Genomic DNA, 18,160 nt, shown 5'->3' on the forward strand with positions numbered 1-18,160 from the left:
GGCAATCACAAAGAGAGAGAAAACAAAAGGGGGTCCCGTCTTCTGTGCACCCTTGACGCCTAATCCACTCCCGCATGGCTGGTGAGCCTGGTGCTGTTGAACTGGCTAGGTAGGCAGCACGCGCTGGGAATCTTGGCTTTGGTTTGTCTATTGTTCGGTCCCGAGCCTATTGTCGGTCAGCTTTCTATCTCACTGACATTTTCCCTCTTTCTTTGGCCATTGTCATCTCCGACATCCAATCAGCCGACATGCACGCTATATCTAGTGTGGGTACAATAACAGCTAGGCAGCTTTATTTATTTTCGGCTTGCAAGACTGTGCCCCCCTTCCCGTCCTGTAAGACGAAAGTGATCTACGGTCTTTCAGGTCATTTTCCGGTCTGCAAGGTGAGGAAATACCATGCAGCTAAGTTAGGGAAAGGTGTGGCAGCATGCTTGGCCTGTCGGATTTTGGTCATCTGTTATTTTTTATTATGATTGTTTTCTTTCCGTTTTGGGTCCATCGAAGCGACGAGCCGGTCCCGTTTCGTTGCAACCGTTGTCATTTTGGAGGGCTTCGCCTATTCCTTGGCGTGAGCATGGCCCCGGTCTCCCTCCCTGCCCTACAATCTGTAGATCTTTGGGGGAAGTCAGACTAAGTCTAAAACTAGGATAGAACTACCTAGACATCGGGGTGCTTATAAGTGATCTCTTGTCACCACTTGTCAGCATTCTTGATATCTTCTTCATTTTCTGTATCTGAGTTTTCAGCTCCAAAACAACTCAAGGCAGTCTTGTCTCACATAGGACAAAAACACACGCTTCATATAACACCCACCCTATACATACATACATACATAGCTACACCCAGTCAGAGTCTATACTTGCATACGCCCAAGAACTCTCGAAACAACCCAAACCCAAACTTCAACCTAGCATGGTAGCCATCAACACCGCCGTCGTCCGCACTTACCTCGAGAGCCGCTCTCCCCTCCCCAAGGGCGGTGGCGGTTCCAGCGGTGGCAGCCGCAGCAGCTCCTCGAGGTCGTCGTCCAGCAAGTCCTGGAGCAGCAACAACAATAGGGCCAACCGCGGCTATTACGGCGGCGGCGTTGCCGGAGGTAGTGGCGGTGGCGGCGGCACCCTGCCAGTCTGGGCCATCGTGCTGATCGTGGTCGGCGTGTTTGTGGCCATCCTGCTGATCGTCATCTGCATCGGCCGTCACAAGAAAAAGCGCAACGAGCGAAACGAACAGCTGAGGGAGGAGAACGAGGCCCTGAGGGGCATCCCGTCCTCGCCCGTCGCCGGGGACTCGTATACCCACGCCGACGACGACGGCTACCGCAACGACGCTGCCGCCGCGCCCAGCATGAGCCACCGCAACTCGGATCCCGACTCCATCATGCTGCTGCAGCCGGCCTCGGTTGCCCTCGCTTCCAACGCTGACTACTACGCCCCGCCGCCGCCATCCTACGCGGCCGCGACCAAGAACAAGCCTCAGAGTTGACTAGCAGACCAGTCAATGTCTGTTCCGCCTGCGGCGATTGTCAGACGCTAGAGATTGTAAAAACAAACAAAACCCTAAGCGCCGGCTGTTGGGCTCCGATCAACCTCGGAGATAATCTGATCCGCAGCCATTTTGATACCCCCGATATTGATAAGAGACGGAGATTGGATAGTACTGACCAAGGAATGGTTTGCTCGGGAATCAGTACGACGCCCTGTCTCTTAAGCCGCAATCAGATGACGGCATGAAGCATGTAACTTTACTATTTTTGTTGTATATAATTAGACCTTGTAACATTCTATAGCGGACACCACGACTGTAATGATAAACTGTCAATGCCACCGCTCGCGATCAGCATAGCCATGCGAACCGAGAGCATTAAATACACAAACGTCGGGTGCAAAAGAATAAATGGCAAGAATTGATATCAAAGGATCGTATCCTCATGTAAGTCCCGAGAGGGTATCAAAAAGCTAAATGCACAAGAATGACGTATGCAGAGCAACACATCTAGAACCTATAAAATGAATGACAAGAAAAAACAGACAAAATAAAGAACGACTTTCCAGCAAAACAAGAATAACTCTGCGCCGGATATTGACCAAAATAAGAAAAAGAAAAATGTGAGAAAAAGATTAGTGCCCAGATCTCCTTTACCACAGGGTATATAAGTCATTCTTTCTGGATCTGGTAAAACATTATGTGAGGGATGGAGAAAGAACCGGGTATCAATCTAAAATGACTCTCGCCTCCTTGCCCTACTGCACTCTCGCACAACTTGCTCTTTGACGCTCAATCATGCCTCATACAGTGAGAACACAAAAAAGTATCGCTCGAGACTCCCCATTTTGGTTGTTAAATATCATGACAAAGGAAAAATTGATAAATATGTAGGCGGGCGTATTGCCCCAGTTATTCATCATCATAGAACCCAGCGTCGTCGAATTCCTCAGCATGAGCATCGGCATCGTACGAACTGGGCCTCATCATCGGCGGCGTCCTAGGGGCTCCCCTACTAGGAGTTCCCTGGGCGGCCAGCATCTTGTTGTCGGCGCTGCGCGACGCCGATGACGACGATGACATGGTTCTAGACCGGCTGGCCAGCTGCTGAGCAGTCATGCGACGGCCCGTGCTAGAAAAAGCTGTGGGCTGTTGTTGTTGCTGCTGCTGGCTTTGCGGTGTTTGACGCAGGCCCGAAGCCGGTGGCGTCATTAGTCCAGAGAAAAGATTGCTCTGCGATGTTGGGTTGTTCCTCGAGGGCGTTGACCTGTGGCCAGAACGGACCGCGGGCGAGGAAGAATTGCTCGGCTCGCGGGACTTGCGCCAGTTACCCCAGGCAGCAGCGAGGGGACCAACGGCCTGAGCAACTCTGGGTGTAGCGGCATCGCGGAGGGAGGCAGCAATGTTGGGCAGGTTGATTGCAGACCCACCATTCATCGCCCTCTCGCGCTCCTGCTCCTCCATCTGTAGGTTTGCCTTGAGTCGGATGGCGGCATCCTTGACCGCATTTCGGTCGTAATCGTCGCTGTCGAGCGCGGCGATAACATCTTGGAGATCCGAATGACGCACAGCAAGCAGCTCGCGGAGCCAGACGATCTCATCGTCCCGCTTGGTGATCTTGGTCTCTGCTTCCGGGTCGAGCTTTGAAATCTGGTGCTCCAGCTCCTCGATTGTCTGCTCCCGAGCCTGCAGTTGCTCCTGCAGCACCATGATTGACTCGCGTAGTGCCTGGGGCGAGATCTTCTCGGGAAGATCCATGGACCGAGCCGCCGCGGGCACGGCCAGAGGTGGTGATTGAAGGCTGTGCTCCAGGGCGACTGGCGATAGCTTGGCGGCCCGGGCCGCTGCAGCTGCAGCTTCCTTGGCAATCTCAAGCCTCTCCTCGAGATGCTGGATCCGCTCTTGGAGGTTCGTAGATTTGGAGGTTGAGATGCTGAGGCGCTCGAGTAGGTTTTGTTCGAGGCGCTGCGCGTCTTCCGTCGTATTGTTGACGATGCGCTCATGTCGCTCTTGTAGATCCTCGATCTCGACCTGGTGCTTGCGAGCGAGCGTCTCCATCTCGGTCTTGTGCGTAGCTTGCGCATCTTCAAGTAGCATCTCGTATTTGGCCTTGGAAGTGTCTGCGTCAAGCTTAACCTGATCCAACTGTGCGCGAACACGCTGGACCTGGTCCTCTAGCTCCTCACGCACCACGTTGACCTCATGATTGGCCTGGTCAATCTGGGACTGCATGGCGTCGCGGGTACGCTGGACCTCACGTGCGGCAGAGTCCCGTGCCTCTTGGAACTCGATCTGGTACCGCATAGATGACTGCTGGAGTTGATGATTCTCTGTCTTGAGCTCCGCAAGCAGGGTATCGAGTCTCTTACACTCGTTAACGGCCCTGATACCCTGTCGTTCACCAGCCTCCAACCTCTCGAGTTCACTCTCCAGACGCTCGCGGGTTCTGGCTTCGGCTTGAAGCTTCGCATCCAAGACTTCCTGGCGAGCGAGCAACTCCTGCTCTTTCTTAATACGGTGAGCACTCTCCTCGGTAATCTTGGCTGCAGCATCGGTCATGTCGTTCTGCAGCGAAACGAACTTGCCCCTCCAGGTTTCACGGATGCGCTCGTTCTCCTCAAGTTGAGTTCCAAGCGTGTCGATGATCTTCTTGAGATGCTTGTTTTGTTCGTTGACTTGGGCGAGATCGCTACCCTGTTGCCTGGCAATGTTGTTAACACGCTCAGCCTCAGCCTTCCAGGTTCGTGCGTCCTGTCGGGCTTCGCGAAGCTCAGTCTCAGTAGCGTTCATTTTGTTCTGGATGTCCGCTTGGGACTGCTGGTTGTTCGTCTGAGACGCTTCAAGCAGAGCAAGGCGCATCGTCGTCTTGCCTTTGGATTCCTCGATGGATTTAATCTTCTGCTCCTTTTCTTCCAGAGCCTCGCGGAGTCTTGTCTCTTCTTCTGAAGATATGCGCAGAAGACGTTGGTTCTCGGCAAGTCTATCCTCAGCGGTTCTCCTGGCCGAAGCCTCTTGCTCCGCCTTAACTTCCTGATGCTTCAACCTTTCCTCGAGATCGTGTACGCGTTGGTCATACACACTCCTGTTCATAATCTCAACTTCGATCTTGGTCTCAGCCATCTCCAGGTTACGCTGGAACTCGGCCGCACGGTCCTCGGCAGTTCTACGCAGGACGAGCTCAGTCTCGACCTTGGCCTCCTCAAGACGAAGGCGCTGTTCCAAGTCTGCAGCCTTGGCTTGGAGCTCGTTGAACTTCTCGCTAAGATCCTCCTGGCCCTTGACAGCAACAGGCTGTGGCGTAGGCACCATGCGACGCTCAACCGCATCCTCGACAATGTTTCTGAGATCTTCGCCACGGAAGTCGAGGTGAAGTGACTTGCCAAACTGCTCCCTCATCTCCTCAATTGCCTTCTTGACTGCAGAGATATCCCCGTCAGACTCGGTCCTGGGAGGAGCTGGAAGAGTGTTCCGCTGCTGAATAGCGAGAGCCTCCATGACAGCGGTGCGTATTTGGTCGAGGCGACGGTCGCGGCGTGGACTCAAGGAGCGTCTAACGGCAGGCACCTCTTCATCTTCATCGTCAGCATCGCTGTGCTGGATATCGACAGACATGCTACGGCGGTCCATCCTACTAGACGTAGGCCGTTTGCCTGAAACGGCATGCTGGATGCTGTCCAGTGCCTTCTCCAGAGGCCGGAGGCGGCTGGCTAGTAGCCTTCCAACAACTTCATTCACATGGCCGTCGAAGAAATTGACCCTGGATTCAAGCTTTTCGTGCTGTTCGTCGCTGAAAGCCCTCTCCCAATCACTGTCTGGGGCGGTCTCGCTGCCCTGAAGATGGTGAATGTTTGAGCCAGAGAACTGCGATCCAGTTGGTTGATCGACAAACGGATCCTCCAGCTCAGTAGAGAGAATAGGCTGTTGAGCGTCGACAGACTCGAGGCGGTGACGTGCTGGGCTCGGACTGGGAGCGTCGCTGCGGAACACCTCATTGGGAGCAAGATGAAGTGGTGAGTTGTTGGTGACAGCAGCAAGAGAAATGTGTCGCTTGGGACTGGGCTGATGCCATTGGCCGGCATCAATGGTCCTGTTGACTCCGTGAGATGGGTCGTTGTTGATGTAACGCATGATGTCGTCAATCTCCTCAAAGCTAGCACCGGCGCGTTCACTCGCTGGTGTCTGCTCAGGGGGCTCGACTTGGTTACGTAAATCTGCAACTGCCGGTGGCGTAATGATCAGAGGCTGGCCACGCTCAGTCGGGCCACGAAGATAATTGTTGACAGTATCCTCTTCAGAGGCCGGGGGAGGCGACGCGGCGTAGCGTGAAGCAGACAAGCCGGAGACCTTACGCTGAGGCGGGGGAGAAGGCGAAGCAGCGTATCGTGATGCTGACAATCCTTTCTTGGCAGGCGGAGCCATGGCACCAGCCTTGGGCGGGGTGGTATCGATATCCGCCGTAGGGGCTGGCAATTCTGAAGTAACAAGTGACTCCGCCTCCGCTGTTTCCTCCCGAGTCTCTTCCTCCACATCTTCACGGTCTGTAACATGAGCCTCTGGCTCACCAGCAGTCTGTCGCTCATCCGCAGTCTCTTGTTCGGTTTCGTCTGCAGTAGCCTCGTCTGCGGTAGCTTCATCAACCTCGGCCTTGGGTGAGTCGGCCTTGGGTCCGGTGAACATGAAGCCAGACGGGATGAAAGGCTGGGCGGTGGCAGATAGAGTTTTCTTGTGCTGCCTCTTGAAGCCTGCGTCCTCGCCAAATGGCCTGGCGGAATTGAATGCCTGGACATCGACTTGTGACTTGAACTCGAAGGGAGTCCAGTTCAGGGAGCTGGTCTGCGGTGGCACGAGTGGCGGCGGGCTATTGGCTGCCTTTGCGTTCAGGTTGTCAGAGAAGGCAGAAGAAACAGTTGTATCCGCACCATTCTCGTCTCCAGATTTGACGTCGACATGGATGTTATCAGATTGAGGAAGATCCTCTGGTTGAGCCTCTGTCATGGGGGTCGGCGCCGTAGGCTCGGCGAAGAGAGGAACGTCATCACCGTCGTCGGAGCGAGCTTTGGCGCGTTTGGTGCGAGTATCATCAATAACCCGCCCCTCTTCGTCGTATTTAGATTCTTCCTCGTCAGCCTTCTCGCGACTCTGGGGTCGTACAATTGGGATGGCCTTCGTCTTCTTGGGTGCTTTGCCAACGTCGGATGCGCTAAGGTCAATGGTTCCAAAGATGGAGCCACCAAGGTTGCCTCCTGGGCCCTCGTTGCCAGACATAGGTGGACTTGTGAGCGAGTTTGTGAATGAGTGCAGCGGCGTGAAGGTTGGCGCATCGGGACGGAACTTGGGACCAGATGCCGAGAAGCTGAAGTCACTCTGGCCAGGCGAGAACACTGGGGCGGTGGCATTAATCTTAGAGCCGAAGCTGAATGTGCTCGAGTCGGCAGAGAGCGGCACTTTTGGTGCACTCGTTGGGGTTCCAGCCTGGAACACAGTGGTAGGCTGGAAAGAATCGCTCGTGAAGCTGAACTGAGAAGGCTGGAAGCTACTGCCCGGGTTGAACTTGAATTCTGGGGCCTCCACGTTGAGGCCGGACAGTGAAGCCTGGCTCTTGTGGCCAAGCCGGCGGGAGGCGTGAGACTTGACAGATCCCGCCTCACTCCAGGGGTTGCTAGCCATGGAGAAGTTGGATTGGTGTTTCTTCGGAGCCTCTGGAAACTCAAAGTCCATGCTTTGAAGGGGCTGAGGAATGTTGCCGCTTGTGGATGCGAGTTCCTGAGATTTGGATCCACCATCATCCGTGCTGTCGCCCTCGGGCTCTTGGAAGTATTTCTGGGAAAGCGAGTGTCCTCTGCTGTGAGGCTGTGGGTGGTGAAGAACTCCGCCCTCTGTCCCGTCTTCTCGGAAACGCTCAACTTGTGGGGCAAACTGCACAGAAGGCCCCCTGGCGTGGGCATGCTGAGCGAGAGCGGCCTCCATTGAAGGTGCCATCTCGTCCGCGTCCTTGTGGGGACTATAGTCCTTGTCATGTTCGAGCTGGGAGCGCATCTGCTCTTCAAGATGATACTCAGCACCTTGCATTGCCCCATCGATCTCTCCCTGTAAAGTTTCACCGGTCTTGTTCATCGAACGAAGGTCCGCATCGAGTGGCTTGATTGGTATCCGCTCTTCGGGTTCTTCGTCGTCTTCACGTAGTTCCTGGAGGCGAGGCGAAGCGCGAGCACCTTGGAAAACTTGATGACCAAGCATTGGGAACTGCATCGACTGATGACGTGTATGCATAGGCGGGACATAATGATCCGGTTGAAACGGCGAGGTAGGCGACATCATTGAGCTAAGATTGGCCAAAGATGGCGATCCACCTCTGGCATGCCCGTGATGGAACATCGACTGAGGAGAGTAGCCATGCGGGCTGGGAAGAGATCCGTTCATATGGAAAGCTCCCGCCGGTATCGAGATGGATTGGCGAGGGAACCTGCCATTGAAAGACACCGGGGATGGCACGGATGGAATGCCAGGACTCGGCGCACCCGAACCCAAGAAAGATGCCGGAAAGGGAAACCCTCCATTGCTTGCCGCCGAAGATGTTGGCAAAGGTGGCGAGAAGGGGAGAGGTGGATAATGCGTAACAGACGGTTGGCGACTGATGGGTGCCGGCGAAACCGATGACGGAGGGTCATCATCGCCAAAAGAGACTCCAAGGGCTCGTAGTTTTGCCTCTTGCAATTCTTCCACATAAGATTTCCATGCTGCACGGCGATGACTATCAGTATTTGAAGATCGATAACTTTGCTGAGGCATACGCAAGGGAAAACTCACCATTCAAGTCAGGCAACGTTACTTTATAGTTGCGCTGTTGCCTGTCGCTGGCAAGATCTTCCCATGTAGGCCACTCCCTTCGGCTTTGTGACTGATTGCCAGCCTCGATGAATCCCATGGTGTCGTCCAGGTGAAATCCTTTTGTGCTGTAGCCAAGTTCCTCCCAAGATTTCATGATACCTGCCACGTCTTGCTCGTTCAGTGGCAGTGGTGCGTGACCAGGCTTGCCTCTGTCACCATCACGGGGCAGCAAAATCATAATGTTCTTTCCCTTCCAAGGCACCTTCTTCCTAAGTCTAGGTGTCGCTGGGGGCGGCTGCTTCATCGGTGATTTCTTAGGGGTTTGCGGCAGTCTCTTTTCAGCAAGTGGACTGTTGGCAAATCCGTTCGTCATGGTTGCCTCGGACAATTTTGGGGTTGATGGGGGCTCGGGTAGCGCTTTTTCTGTGACATTTGTAGCCATCAACCCCTCAGGGCTGATGGGTTCGCTTTCGGAAGCCATAGTTGCTGATGTGGTCCCGGACAGATGCTGCACGTCTGCTTGCTTCAAGGTCTCGTTACTAGACCGTGTTCTCGGGTACTTCTGGTGTGATCTCGGAAAACGGGGCGCACTGGTTGTGGCCCTAGGCGTTTTCAAATCGCTTTCGTCGAACCACGCGGCTTCCTCGCCAGAGATAGATCCGCTCAATGAAGAGTTCTCGCTATCTCCGGCACCGTCACTGAGCCAGTGTCGTGCTTCGGCACTTCCGTCACCTGCTGAAGTGTGTTGGCGTATCCAGTCTTCTGTGAGACCTCTGGCCGGCCGACGAGCTCTGTTGGCAAGGATGGCGGCGCTCACGAAAGACGGCTGATTCTGTTCCGTGGGAGACTCCTCTATCAAGGATGGTGGCAGTCTCAGGAATGGTGTCTGGATCTCCAAGTGATGTCCGGGTGAGGAATCTGCCGAGGATGCGCTACTCAGACTACTCAGACGGTCTAAACTTTCGGATTTTGGATACGGCGAGCCCCAGCTTGCGGTAACGTAAGTTCTGTCTTCGTCCCTGCTACGTGGGGGTGTCCTCAGTAGCTGCTGCACACGGTCTGGCAACCGTGGTGCTTGAAGAGGCGGTAGGATGGGGGAAGCGTCGCCGTCAGCGGTTGAGGTGGTCGATACGGCGGGTGATCTCGGCGAGGACGGGTGGAGGGCCCTGTGGTCTCTCGTGTTTTCCTGGGCTGTAGCTCCAGGAGGAGACTGTATCTTTGGCGAAGACAGTTTTGACTGGGAGCTGCAGAGCAGGCAAGTATGTCAGACCCTGATCACTAGTTGTGTGCTCATCCGTCCCAAGCCAAGCAATGGACAGCATGCATTGGGCTGCACTCGAGGCTTTCCGGTAGGCGAGAGAGGCAGGCAGAAAAGAGCCCAGCACAAAGGGTGCAGTTAATGACTGTAACTCACCGTACCGAGATTCAGTGCAGGCGAAGCTAGAATCGCCTGCAGCTGGATCTCAATTCACGCGTCGTTACTGACCTGTAACACCAACGATCCTGACCGACGACCTACAAAAGGTCTAGGTAGATCAAATGTTTCTGGGTGTTCTGGTTGGTGACTAGATTGGCAGTCCGTGACACTCGAGTCGGCAAAAAGGGAATACCCTTGATCGCGAGATGGGTGCAGGCAGGCAAGAAACAAGGCATTAAAGGAGCGACATTAAAAATGTATAACAAAAAACCTCGGGACCATCGAAGACATGAGGTCTACAGCTGGCAGTACCTCCTCGTTGAAAGAAACAGAGGAAACAACGTCAGCTGCCAGTCGAATCTTCAAGAATCCGAACGTTGGGTCTTGAGGCTGACGAGAGTCGTCTACGAGCGACGCGAAGGACAAAAAAAGGGCTTGTTCGAGTGAGGTGGCCAAGATGAATGAACCTCGAGCATTGAGAACCCAGCATCGTTAATTTTCCAGCGGAACACGCTAAACGGTTCCCTGCAGATTTGGCATGGCCCCACCCGCAGGCACATTGTGGACACCCTTCCAGTGCAATTCATTTTGTCCCCAAATTTCGCGCTCATTACCGTGCGGGCATTTGATGGCCGCCGAGTCCCAAAGGCGCCCCGTTCAACCCCTTTTGATTTATTATCCCATGCGCTGTTCGAAAATGTATGGATATTAACTACTCTTGATGATGTGTGCTATGTCTGGTTCGGTCGTTGGAAAAGGCGATGTCTTGGGCGAGACCGGGAAAACCAGGGGTTCCCGATTTTTTTCTTTACTTCTTCACTTTTTTTTTCTGGTTCAAGTTGTTGACGTGTCTTACGTGTCTCTCCCTGTCCCGCTGACTTTTCTTCTCCCAACCTCTGCTACTCAAAATAAACTCCATCGCAATCCCACGCTCCAATCGCCGCCCCCCCCCCCCCCCCCCCCCCCCGCTGCATTCTCCCACAACCAATTGGCATTTGGCAAACCGTAGAGGCATGGTCCTGGTCGGACCCCAGGGTCTTGTGAACGACCCCTTTGAGTCCAGAAGCCCTCAATTCAATTTGCGTCCATAACGACAGCGACGTGGTTCCACACCAGCGGTACGAATTTCGCGAGTGCACGGCACCACGGCGTTGCGTCGTTCTAAATTCGTGTCGAACTTTGGAGGAAACGGCCATTACCACAAGTTCCAACGGTCGGGGCGCGATCTCTTTTATTTTGACATGGTCGCATCGTTTCACAGGTCTTGTCTGGTCTAGCTGTAGTTCTGGTGTAACCTAGCCTAGTGGCCATTTCAGGTACCTAAGGTAGGTAGGCAGTCTAGAGTCTTAACGTTTGCTGATGCCTTCATAGGTAACGTCCACCCAAAGAAGAATATAATGGAGAAAAGAACAATAACTGATTATGAGGTAGGGTATACATGAAAATAATTTTTGGGGTGTTTCTATGAACAAAACCCTTTCAAAGGCAACAATGTCTGTCCGGCGCTGCAAAATGCCGCTTGCTCTCAATGCGTTTACATCGTAACCTCCCAAAGAAACAAATAAATAAAGGAATAAGGAAATAAAATAGCAACAATCATTTCACACATGGGAAGTTGAAGCATAGGAGACAACCCCACCGCCGTGTCTCACAAGTCGCAGAAGAAGTCGAACTCTGCGTTGGAGCTGACAAGTGCATTGAAGGCCGTCTGTGTTGCCGATGCCGCTGCCGCCTTGCACTCGGTGTTTTGCCTGTCGCACTCGCTCACGGGCGCATCGATCTTCTTGCTGTTTGACAGCTCAGCACACGCATTCTTTTGGTTGTCGCAAGACCTGTCAGCCGCGGATTTGAAGTCGGTCTGTATCGTACAAGACAAGTCGTCGTTCGCGGTCAGCCACATCTGTGAAGAGAGAAAAAAAAGAAGAAAAAAGTAAACTTTTCAGCCATGCATGATGGCACTGAAGACAGGAGAAATCTTACGAAAGTATCCCCGCCCAGTTGGAAAGGTCTTTTTTCGTCATTGGACTGCGTTATCTACATCAAAAGACGGCAGAGGTCAGCCACAGATCATCTAGATCTTAAATCGCGTTGTCTATGCATGCAATGACTCCATTCGCATATTGGGCTTACCTCCTGTGCTTTAGCGCCGCCTAACGCCTTGTCGAAAACCTGCAGCGCTCTCGCCTGTTGCCGCGGGTAGATGACGCCCATTCTAAAATCGCCTCCGGCTAGGTGTAATGAAGCTGCAAGAGCTCCTGCGAACAGCGCCATGAGAACTGCTGTTGCAGACACGAGTCGAGTGGCGAACATGATTTTGGTTTCTATCGTGACTCTCAGGGCGTTTTCGTTCGGTTCGTTTCGAGGAATCAAGTCTCCGAATGCGTTCGTTGGGCTGCAATCAACTTGTATTCGCAGTAAAAAATAAATAAAAATAAAAAGACCATCAAAAGGACTGTCGCAAACAAATTCGCTTCAAATGCTACAATGAGGCTTTTGACTATAAAGCTGTGTATACCAAACCAGTGGCAGCGAGAATGTGGAAGGATGAATGAATGTCGAACGCTGCCATCCAAAGTTTTCCTTTCCTTTCGTCTGAATCAATCCACCACATGAAACGAACTTGAGACTGTGCCGAGTACAAGGCCCCCAAGTTTTCCTGTAGTGACGGGATTTCACTTTTACAATATGCGAATTGATCAAGTACCTAGTTTTTGTTTTTCATTTATATTCAATTTTTCTATTGCTTTGAATTCGAAATGAAAAGCCGTAAACTGTGACGGTTGATATTAAATGAATAACAATAAAGGGGGCGCATGCAACACACCCGAATCATCCAGGCTCAGGTAATCAAGACCCTCCGACAGTCGTTGCTTACGAGAGCCTCCCACCATCCTCCACCTTGTCCGAGGCATCCAGACATGTATGAGATAGATTGCTTACATGACAACAAGCCCAGTGCGTTCAAAGCCGAACGAGTTGAGCACACGCGCCGCATGAGCGATTTCCAGACTGCTTTGTTTGTAGGGAAATAAACCCCTAAATTCTTCTTAGGAAGGAAAAAAAACATGTACACCGAAGCTATTCTCGCCGTTTAAACAGATTATGAAAAGTGAAATAAAATCCCGCGATGCTGCCGCAACCATGCAAACTAGAAAACGAGAGTGTCAACTCTCTTTTTTGTAGGGTGTTGACTTGTAAATCGGCGTTTATCGACAATGAGAGGTGATGAAATGAGCTCCAGTAGAAATTCTATGCACAGGGGTATCGTATCATTTCACCTGTAACAGTCATTCGGCCAAACAGTGCCCTCCTGATTGCTAACCTTTCCGCGATTGCAGTTCTTGCTGCCAATCGCTCATCGATGGCTTTTAGAAGTTAGAGGCCGTGTTCACCTGGGTGGGCGCGTGGTAGCTCTCTAGAGTGCTTTGGAAGGGCGTACGGCTGTTGGTCGAACCAGCCACCGGTTCGGGCTTCTCAGCGACGTTGTAGGCAGAGGTTCCAAAAGAGTTGTCCACCTCCTCCTGGTTCTTCTTGCGACCCCATACACGCCAAGCAACCAGACCAATGACAGCCAGCACGATGGCACCACCGACACCACCGACAACAGCTCCGATGATAGTGTTGCGCTGCTTCTCGTCCATACCCTTGTTCTCGTTGTTGTTGGAACTGGGCACAGTAGTTTCCTGGACAATCTGGCTGGTCTGGGTGGAAACCGAGCCATCGCTATTGGTTGTAGTCACGACAGTGGTTATGGTGGTTCTTGATGTGCTTGAGCTCTCAGGTGGGGCCGGTGTCGTGTTCTGGTTTTGAGACGTCGTGGATGACGTTGACGACGGCGGAGCAGGCGTAGTTGGACCGGGAGTGGTCGGGGTGGGTGTTGGTGGGTTAGGAGTAGTCGGGGCAGGAGGTGTCGTGGTCTCGCGGCTGCTTGATGAAGAAGTCGGCGAGGCTGATGTGGTCTTGGCCGACGTGGTGGTCGAAGACCTTGATGGGCTCGACGAAGAACTAGGATCCGACCCGGATTGTCTCTTGACAATCTCATGCATTTGTGGTATCCTGGGCGCCTGAGGACCAGCGATAGATGCATGGGCGACGGAGAATGTTGTCAGGGCCACCGCCAGGACCTGAAGAAGTTGCGTGGAATGCATGGTGTTCGATTTTGGGGCTTGTTTGAACGAATGAACAATGTCGACCAAGAAGAAGTCGCAAAAGCCAATTTACGACGGATAAGGTGGGCAGTCCGTGACCGTCAGATCCGGTTAACTGAGTGAGTGTCGATCGTGTTTAAACTGCTAGTCTCGCGTGACGTAGCAGTTCGAGGTTTCGATCTTCTCGCTGGCGATTGACTGTGAAGCGGTTGGAGAAATTAACCACGGCTCGCCTGCTATTGGAGATATTCTGGGAATCGTAAGAATTAAATGGCAGCTGTAGCGAGAAGCCACAGCAGTGATAACAGATGAAAAGGATAACGAGTGGAATGGACGGTGATCCGTAGCGAGCGAAGGGCTGTCCTGGAAGTAATATGAGCCTGGAAAAAGTCGAGTCGACCCAGAGGCGTTGCTTTTGGTGTGGGAGGTGTGGTGTGGGGCCTGCGTTGCCCGTGGCTCCGTGGGCTCGTGGCATGCGTGACCGTTCAGCGGCCTCTCACAGTGCAGAGTTGAGTGGTTCTCGTATCCAGTCCTAGAAACAGGGCCCAGCAGTCCAGGAACGGCCGAATGTTTGTCTCCACTGGCCGTTCAATTTTTTGGGCCCCGTTACCTCCGTTACCAGACGCCGTTTATAGTACGACGAAGGCACAGCCTTTGTCTTCATATCCGACCTTGCCGTCTTTCATGCAGAACTTGAGAGAGCAGCACAGAGGCACACGGATAACACAACTTACCACTTATTCCATCACGTAGGAGAAATCACCTTGACAAGTATCATATTTTTATTCTCAATATCACATAGATATTATCATCACTGCGCATGCCGGAACCCTGATTTTCAATGGGGTCGATATATTATTGTGCATACGGTCCTTCACATGGCCACAACGCAAAACGGATAGAAAGAAAATCGACATGGGTGGCCTTGGGCTTACTTCACCGCAGTTCGACATGAGTGAAATCATTCAGCTCAAAAGATGCAGACGGCCTTCGGAACACCCGCGCCAGTCAGTTAGCTCAATGCCGGCGCCTACAATCTTATGCGGTCTGGGCATCGGACGCAACTGTGCCTTGTCTCTCTGGTGCATCCGTTCCACTGAAGAGACTTCTTTGTTTGCCGCTCACAGATATTCAAGACCCATCCAGAATCCCTCGGCTTGTCTTGGAAGTAGGGCCTTTTGGTCGCAGGCCCAGACTAGAAAATCAAAAGGGGGTTGGCTTGGTTTTAATTAACGAGAAATGACCAACTAATCGCACCATGCTACACCAATGTGAAAGCGCTAGCCCTAAGCTGCTCGTAGCGCACTGTGGCACGATGTTAACCCTCTGAAGGAATATGAAGGCGCAAAAGGAGGAGTACGAATCCCAGCATGGAAGGCAGATGGAGCACAATGGTTTTCGATGAGTTTGTTGAACAGGGTAGGCAAAACGGATCTCACAATGCAAGAAAACGGTTGCTACTTCGTCCTTCCGTTAGGTGACCGAAGTGGTGGCCCTGACCCTGTCCTACTGGTTGTAATGATCCGCTTCATGTCAAGTGACAACAAACAATTAGCACTGTAGTAAACAGAACAGCAGTCAAGACAAGCGAATTAATTAATTCATCTGGCTTTTACATATGTGGTAACTGTATCATCGCCTGTCTGTTACTTTTGAAGCTTGTTACTTGCGTCTCTATTGTGCATCGGTTCGGAAACTGACCAAAATTGGTGCTAGTGCACGCCACCTCCAAGGATAGGGCGCATGCCCGACATCACTTGAGGCATTGCAATAAGCGCGCTGATGCAACATGAAAGTTGTTGTTCAACGATCAACTGCCGGCTTTGTACATCCACCGTCGAATGTGCCAAACTAGTGCAATGGAGCCCATTGGGCAATGCATTAGCCTCTCTGTGTACACTGTACAATGCTATGAGGTGTGAAGTCAGCGGTCAAGTACCTAGGGTGGCAGCATCGCTATTTCGGCAACAAGTTGAACGGCAGATCAACCATTGCTACTAATTTACGGCAAGGCAAGTAATGGGTTTGAACCCTGAAAAACGGCGAGCACTAATTACTGCATCTATTTTCGTGGTACAGTGTAAGAATAGCACGCGAGCAATGGTCAATATTGGATAACAAAGATTCCGGGCCGGTTCCCACCCGTTGCCAAGTAAGAAAATTAGGGGTTCTTTGAGGGCCATGTTTGTAAAAGGGTCTGCGATCTTCATCGATTCTGCTTCTTTCCATTTGCACATTCGGAGAAACTGCAATATAGGAAACTTCCGTCATTCAGCCCACCTGTAGAGTGGAATATTGACGTGGACTCCATCGTTCAGAAAACCGGTTTTACTCGGGGAGGGTTTGCTGATCTATCCAATCTTATTTTTGGCCACAACCAAGCATTCGCTTATGGGGGTCAGCAAGGAGAAGCCAGGGACTCCATCAATGCAGTCGGGTGGTACGGGTTTTTTGTGATTGTCAGATCTAGGAAGTGTACTATGGTACGACTGACAAAATATTCTGGGTGTTACATCATCGCCTACTATAGTAAGCAGACAAACTTTTGAGTAATTACCTAAGATACTCTTGCTGTTGTAAATACTGACATGGTCTAGAGCTACCTCCCTAGAAGTCAGAGCCGTCCCGAGACTGACCGACTCTTTCGTGTAATAATCCATCCATCGGAGGCCATCTCACGTGACTGACAATGTCGGTCCCTTGAGTTGGATCGCCACATTCATGTCGTGGCTGAGATTAGACCTGAAGAGGCTGTGTTTTCCACCAATGAGAATCATTGCGCGGAGAAGACGTCACGACGAAACCGTACCCAAGGGCGGATTGAGTACCTCCCAGGCGATAACCTCATCTTCAATGTGAGTTCGCCACGGTACAAATCACTGAATCGTGTAATACAGCAAAATCTCAAAATGGCTCCCAAAGCACCAAACTACAAGTTGTGGGCCAAGATGATCCTAGGGTGAGAAAATCTCTTCATTTGCTGCAACACTGCAAATATACTCAGGACGCATCAGCTAACCAAGTTGAAATCCGAAGCGGCGCTGGCATTGCAGTCGGAGGCCCAGCCTTTGTCATGTACATTTCACCGACTGAGGAGGAGCTCTTCAAGAGGTACAACCCAGACTTGCAAAAGAGAGCCCTCGAGAGTCGGTATGAGCGACAGAAGGAGTACGATGACTTTGTCACGGAACTCAAGAAATCAGCCAAGTCGGATAAGAATAGTGAGTTGGGCTAAAAAGCCATAAGCAGAAAGATGAGCATGATTCACCTTGGGAATATCGATGTTTAAATCACTGACGTGGGCATGCTCGTCGCTCCAAACAGTCTGGATCACTCAGCAGATCGAAGCTGAGAAGAAGGAAAAACTTGCTAGACAGATGGCCAGCGCGAATGCAGCAGCTGAGCAGGCAAGGATGCAAGAAGAAGAGCACGCAAAGATTGAACAGATGAGGAGAGAGGCTGGATTACCTCCTACTAGGTAATATGGGCACATTTTATGTCCCTCAAAATCGCTGTAAGATCATATATGTGAGATATCGCAGACATGGCCGGCCCATTCACTGTCGAAGGGCACACCGTGTATTAAATATTAAATATTTGAGCAGAAAGGATTCCCTTATCCTGCAGCATAATGTAAATCTAACATTTATGCTCTACGGCTCTCATCGAATATTTCATTCATAGCATGTGACAAGTGTGAGATGTCTCTAAATTTCATTGATTGCTGTCTGTCTAAAGACAATACGCGCGCGGTTGGCACGATATGCTAGACCAGCGCGTGGGTCATCGGTCGCAAGACTCAATCTGACTGGACGTCACACAAGGCGGGGAGGGTCCGTGCAGCAGCTTCCGTGCCAAGACATGTCGATGACCTTTCACGGAAAATGGATTTTGCACAAGCGAAAATTAGCTTGGCGGCGCACAAATTCCCAGCGAGCTTTCGATACCCAAGTCAGCCACCACCTTGACCAGCGTAGAAAAGAAGCTATCAAACGGGCCCTATCCATCTTTTACAAGAGAGGATACCACAGGGTTTATGCAATAATTCGGGGTAAGGTCCAATTTTCCTTTGGCGGTTTTTTTTTGTGTTGCGGCCTGACATTTCGGCGGGACGTGCTGCAAAGCAAACACCATTGGGGGGCAGGCCCTCCCGCAGACCTTTGTGACCACAAGTTTTACTGATTATTGCAAGGGTGCCCGCGAGACAGCCATCGATCTTTTCCGCCCACACCACGATAGTCCATATCCTCGCCCGTTCTTTCTAGAAAAACACAAATCGCAA

The 18,160-nt window shown here is 51.9% G+C and overlaps 5 protein-coding genes across 5 annotated transcripts; 2 read left to right on the forward strand and 3 right to left on the reverse strand.

The window, feature by feature from the left end:
- Positions 1–249: 249 nt before the first annotated feature.
- On the forward strand, positions 250–1,901 carry MGG_02717 (uncharacterized protein). The gene has a single exon (XM_003720994.1). It carries the CDS (start codon positions 916–918, stop codon positions 1,483–1,485), a length of 570 nt encoding a protein of 189 aa, XP_003721042.1. The 5' UTR covers positions 250–915; the 3' UTR covers positions 1,486–1,901.
- MGG_02716 (uncharacterized protein) lies at positions 1,735–10,430 on the reverse strand. Its single transcript, XM_003720995.1, has 3 exons — positions 9,728–10,430; positions 8,293–9,557; positions 1,735–8,222 (listed from the first exon to the last, which is right to left on the reverse strand). The coding sequence occupies exons 2-3, from the start codon at positions 8,792–8,794 to the stop codon at positions 2,398–2,400; spliced, it is 6,327 nt and encodes a 2,108-aa protein (XP_003721043.1). The 5' UTR covers positions 8,795–9,557; positions 9,728–10,430; the 3' UTR covers positions 1,735–2,397.
- A 277-nt stretch (positions 10,431–10,707) lies between these two features.
- MGG_02715 (uncharacterized protein) lies at positions 10,708–12,326 on the reverse strand. The gene is made up of 3 exons (XM_003720996.1): positions 11,861–12,326; positions 11,711–11,764; positions 10,708–11,588 (listed from the first exon to the last, which is right to left on the reverse strand). The coding sequence occupies exons 1-3, from the start codon at positions 12,038–12,040 to the stop codon at positions 11,379–11,381; spliced, it is 444 nt and encodes a 147-aa protein (XP_003721044.1). The 5' UTR covers positions 12,041–12,326; the 3' UTR covers positions 10,708–11,378.
- A 133-nt stretch (positions 12,327–12,459) lies between these two features.
- On the reverse strand, positions 12,460–14,293 carry MGG_12606 (uncharacterized protein). Its single transcript, XM_003720997.1, has one exon. It carries the CDS (start codon positions 13,876–13,878, stop codon positions 13,099–13,101), a length of 780 nt encoding a protein of 259 aa, XP_003721045.1. The 5' UTR covers positions 13,879–14,293; the 3' UTR covers positions 12,460–13,098.
- Positions 14,294–16,290: 1,997 nt separating this feature from the next.
- MGG_02714 (assembly factor CBP4) lies at positions 16,291–17,562 on the forward strand. The gene is made up of 4 exons (XM_003720998.1): positions 16,291–16,407; positions 16,476–16,837; positions 16,915–17,099; positions 17,203–17,562. Exons 2-4 carry the CDS (start codon positions 16,788–16,790, stop codon positions 17,358–17,360), a joined length of 393 nt encoding a protein of 130 aa, XP_003721046.1. The 5' UTR covers positions 16,291–16,407; positions 16,476–16,787; the 3' UTR covers positions 17,361–17,562.
- The last annotated feature ends 598 nt before the right edge of the window (positions 17,563–18,160 follow it).

The sequence above is a fragment of the Pyricularia oryzae genome, chromosome 7 (assembly GCF_000002495.2).
Source record: "Pyricularia oryzae 70-15 chromosome 7, whole genome shotgun sequence".
Lineage (NCBI taxonomy): Eukaryota > Fungi > Ascomycota > Sordariomycetes > Magnaporthales > Pyriculariaceae > Pyricularia > Pyricularia oryzae.